The 4,498-nt window shown below is 38.2% G+C and overlaps 1 protein-coding gene across 1 annotated transcript; it reads left to right on the top strand.

The window, feature by feature from the left end:
- The first annotated feature begins 305 nt into the window (after positions 1-305).
- Positions 306-1,229, top strand: LOC134573015 (olfactory receptor 6C3-like). Its single transcript, XM_063432372.1, has one exon. It carries the CDS (start codon positions 306-308, stop codon positions 1,227-1,229), a length of 924 nt encoding a protein of 307 aa, XP_063288442.1.
- Positions 1,230-4,498: the final 3,269 nt, after the last annotated feature.

Below are 4,498 nucleotides of genomic sequence, written 5' to 3' on the forward strand. Positions count from 1 at the left end.
TCGCCCGGTTCGCGAACGTTTGCGGAAGTTCCCGTTCACCGTTCGCGAACCGAAAATGTCGGGTTTGCGACATCACTACATAGCAGTCACAGCAACATAAATACATATGCAAACAAACCTATTTTATATTATTAATTAAGTCTTAAAAATACTATGTTTGATCTTCCAGAAGAAAAGAAAAAGCAGATCTTTGAAAATGCGTATATGAGGAATTGGAAGCTCAATAATAAAAGCTATCAAATGATAGACGTGACTTAGATACATTTTATTTTTCTTTCTTACAGATAAATACTTAGAACATAAACATGGAGATGCTAAATCACACCATGGTGACCCATTTTAACATTAAAGGGATTTCTGATGACCCTAGGGTGCAGGTTATTATCTTTTTCATAGTTGTGTTCCTTTATCTCATTGCTCTGGGTGGTAATATGACCATCCTTCTCCTAATCTGCCTGGATCGTCATCTTCACACAACCATGTACTTTTTCGTGGCCAATCTGTCCATCTTTGACATGATTTCCGCTACCATAACTCTGCATAATATCCTTGTTTCTTTTATAAAAGGTAATGGAGCTATTCCATATGTCACCTGCCTCACACAGACTTATTTTTTTGGATCTGTTGTTAATGATGAAACTGTTCTTCTCACAGTGATGAGCTTTGACCGTTATGTAGCCATCTGTAACCCCTTGCGGTATACAATGATCATGAACCCAAAGGTTTGTCTTTCATTGGCCATTTTCTGTTGGGTTATAGGCTTCTTAGAAATCATGCCCTTTGTTATTTTACTGTCAGGTTTCTCCTGTTACAGATCCAATGTAATTAATCACTTCTTCTGTGACATTGTGCCAATCATGAAACTTTCCTGCAGTGACACTAGAGTTCTGGAGACCTTGTTCTTCTATGAAGGGATGATTCTTTCTAGTCTCATCCCCTTCCTTCTCAACTTCATATTCTACTTTCTTATTATTGTTGCCATACTGAAGATCAGTTCAAACAGTGGGAAACGTAAAGCCTTCTACACGTGTTCTTCTCACCTAACGGTTCTCATTCTGCTCTACACAACACTCATCCTCCAATACCAAAGGCCAATCACCGAGGACAGCCTGGATTATAATAAATTCTTTGCTCTCTTTAACACGGCGGCTCTTCCCATATTAAACCCATTTATTTACAGCATTAAAAATGAAGATGTGAAGTCTGCTCTTAGAAGAAGGCTGAGATAATTTAAAAAGTAGTGAATGTTATAATTATATCAGCCAAGTACTGTATTAAGGCGTTTGACCCCACTGGTCATAATTTGGGTTATTTCACCTATATATATTTATTTGTTTGTTATAGTGCTAATTAAAGAGTATTTGAACCAAAACCAGACTTGAAGTCAAATGTCATGTGAAACTTTAATTGAATACATGATCATTTAAACCTGTGGTGTTTTTATGGTGTCACACAATGTACAATGCATTTTGTACAATATATTTGTAACATTTCCAGTAGAGTGCAATACGTATACAGACCATTCTTCTAACAATTATAATTTGTAAGTTTGGCATACTTTGATTGGACTGGCAGTTGGTTCTTTCTGTTGTTTCCCCTTTACTTTACTTTCACTAAAGAAAACAGACTTAACCCCTTAAGGACCGGTGGCGGTTCAGGACCGTCATCAGCATTTCTGCGTTGCCGACCACTGACGGTCCTGAACCGTCACAATGGTCTTATGTACTTACCCAATCGCCATCGTTCACCCGGCGGCGATAGGCGGTGCTCCCGGTGTGAGGAGACTGCCTGCAGCCCAGACAGTCTCCCCATGGCGGATTAGGATCCCTGGGGCCATGTGATCGCTTAACAGAGTGATCACATGGTCACAATAGGTGGACTAGTGTCTGCCTGCAGGGGGACTGTCTGTGCTGACAGTGTAAAAAATAAAAAAATACATGTTAGTGTTAATATAAAAAAATAATAATTATATATGTATATATATATATATATATATATATATATATATATATATATATATATATATATATATATAATGTCATAGTAAGTGTATTTCTATATTAATATGTAAATATATTAATATAAAAATACACTTATAATTAAATTACACATGTGTATATATATAATACATATAATTATATATATATTGTATATATATATATATATATATATATATATATATATATATTATAAAATACACATAATAAGTAAATTAAATTAAAACATGTAAAAATAATAATAAAAATTAAAAAAAATGATATCTATATGACATTTTATTCTAACTGTATTTTGATATTAAAATATTTTGATATAATTGTATATATATCTATGTATATATAAATAAATAAAAATAATACGAAATATACATATGTCCATATACAAAATTACATAAATAATCATATAAATATACACGTAGACTTCAAAAATATAAATATGTATGTATAATTAAATTCTACATGCATATTTATTCAATATTTTTACATAATTAAGTCATTTTATTGATTGCAATTGAGGGACCTGCCTCCCAACCCAGGCCGAAAGTCCAGAGAATTTAATTTGCTAGCACTATATTTTACCCTGTAACTTTCTATGACACCCTAAAATCTGTACATGGGGGGTACTGTTTTACTCGGGAGACTTCACTGAACACAAATATTAGTGATTCAAAACAGTAAAACATATCACAGCGATGATATTGTCAGTGAAATTGACTAGTTTTTGCATTTTTCACACACAAACAGCACTTTAACTGATGATATAATTGTTGTGATACGGTTACCTGTTTTGAAACACTAATATTTGTGTTCAGCAAAGTCTTCAGAGTATAAAAGTACCCCCCCCCCCCCCACCACCACCACCATGTACAGGTTTTATAGTGTTTTTGAAAGTTACAGGGACAAATATATGGGTCAAATATTTTTACATCGAAAATGGCCAGGTTGGTTACGTTGCCTTTGAGAGCGTCTGGTAGCCCAGGAATGAGAATTACCCCCATGATGGCATACCATTTGCAAAAGAAGACAACCCAAGGTATTGCAAATGGGGTATGTCCAGTCTTTTTTTAGTAGCCACTTAGTCACAAAAACTGGCCAAAATTAGCGTTCAATTTAGTTTTTTACTTTTTTCACACACAAACAAATATGAACGCTAACTTTGTCCAGTGTTTGTGACTAAGTGGCTACTAAAAAAGACAGGGCATACCTCATACAAAAATGTGTACATGTGGGGTGTTATTCAGTGATTTATGACAGATAATAGTGTTACAATGTCACTATTGATACATTTTAAAAATGTATGTTTTGAAACCGCAATATCCTACTTGTACTTATAGCCATATCACTTTAATGGGGGCACAAGAGCTGACCTTTTGGCCCTGAAGCAGAAGGCCAATTGTATTACAAATGCAGTGATGCCAGGAGCCAGAATATGACGTCATTTTGGCTCCCGGCATAAGCTGTGCGCAAGGGAGCAGAGCAGGAAGATCACAGCTCCCTCACAGCCAACTTTACGTGCCTGCCTTCATGCCTGCCCAGCCAAAAAGCCAGCCAAGCAGCCACTAGACCCCAAGTAAAGAATCCACTCCAGTTCTCCCAAAGGAAGAGAGTGTTTGTCAGTGTGTGTCTGTTAGTGTGTGTCTGTCAATGAGTGTGTGTGTCTATAAATTTGTGTCTGTGTATATGTCTGTCAGTGAATGTGTGTGTCTGTCAGTGTGTATGTCTGAGTGAGTGATTGTGTGTGTCTGTCACAATGTGTCAAATCAGTGACTGTGTATATGTCAGTGTGTGTCTGTCAGTGAGTGTATGTCAGTGTATCTGAGAGTGTGTGTCTGTTAGTGAGTGTGTGTCTGTAAGTGTGTATCTGTCACTGAGGGTGTGTGTCTGTCAATGAGTGTTTGTATGTCAGTAAACATGTGTGTATCTGTCAGTGAGTGCATGTCAGTGTATTTGAGGGTGTGTGTCTGTTAGTGAGGGTGTGTCTGTAAGTGTGTATCTGTCACTGAGGGTGTGTATATGTCAATGAGTTTGTGTCTGTCAGTAAACATGTGTGTATATGTCAGTGAGTGCATGTCAGTGTATCTGAGAGTGGGTGTCTTGTCAGTGAACGTGAACACAGCAATTTGGTCATAGCCCCACCCCCTGAGACTGGACACACAGTGATCTTTTCATGGCCCCACCCCCGCAGACTGAATTCAGTGATCTTTTCATGGCCCCACCCCCGCAGACTGAATTCAGTGATCTGTGCATGGCCCCACCCCCCGCAGACTGAATTCAGTGATCTGTGCATGGCCCCACCCCCGCAGACTGAATTCAGTGATCTGTGCATGGACCCAGCCCCGCAGACTGAATTCAGTGATCTGTGCATGGCCCCACCCCCGCAGACTGAATTCAGTGATCTGTGCATGGACCCAGCCCCGCAGACTGAATTCAGTGATCTGTGCATGGCCCCACCCCCGCAGACTGAATTCAGTGATCTGTGCATGGCCCCACCCCCGCAGACT

This window comes from Pelobates fuscus, chromosome 9 (assembly GCF_036172605.1).
Source record: "Pelobates fuscus isolate aPelFus1 chromosome 9, aPelFus1.pri, whole genome shotgun sequence".
NCBI classification, from domain to species: domain Eukaryota; kingdom Metazoa; phylum Chordata; class Amphibia; order Anura; family Pelobatidae; genus Pelobates; species Pelobates fuscus.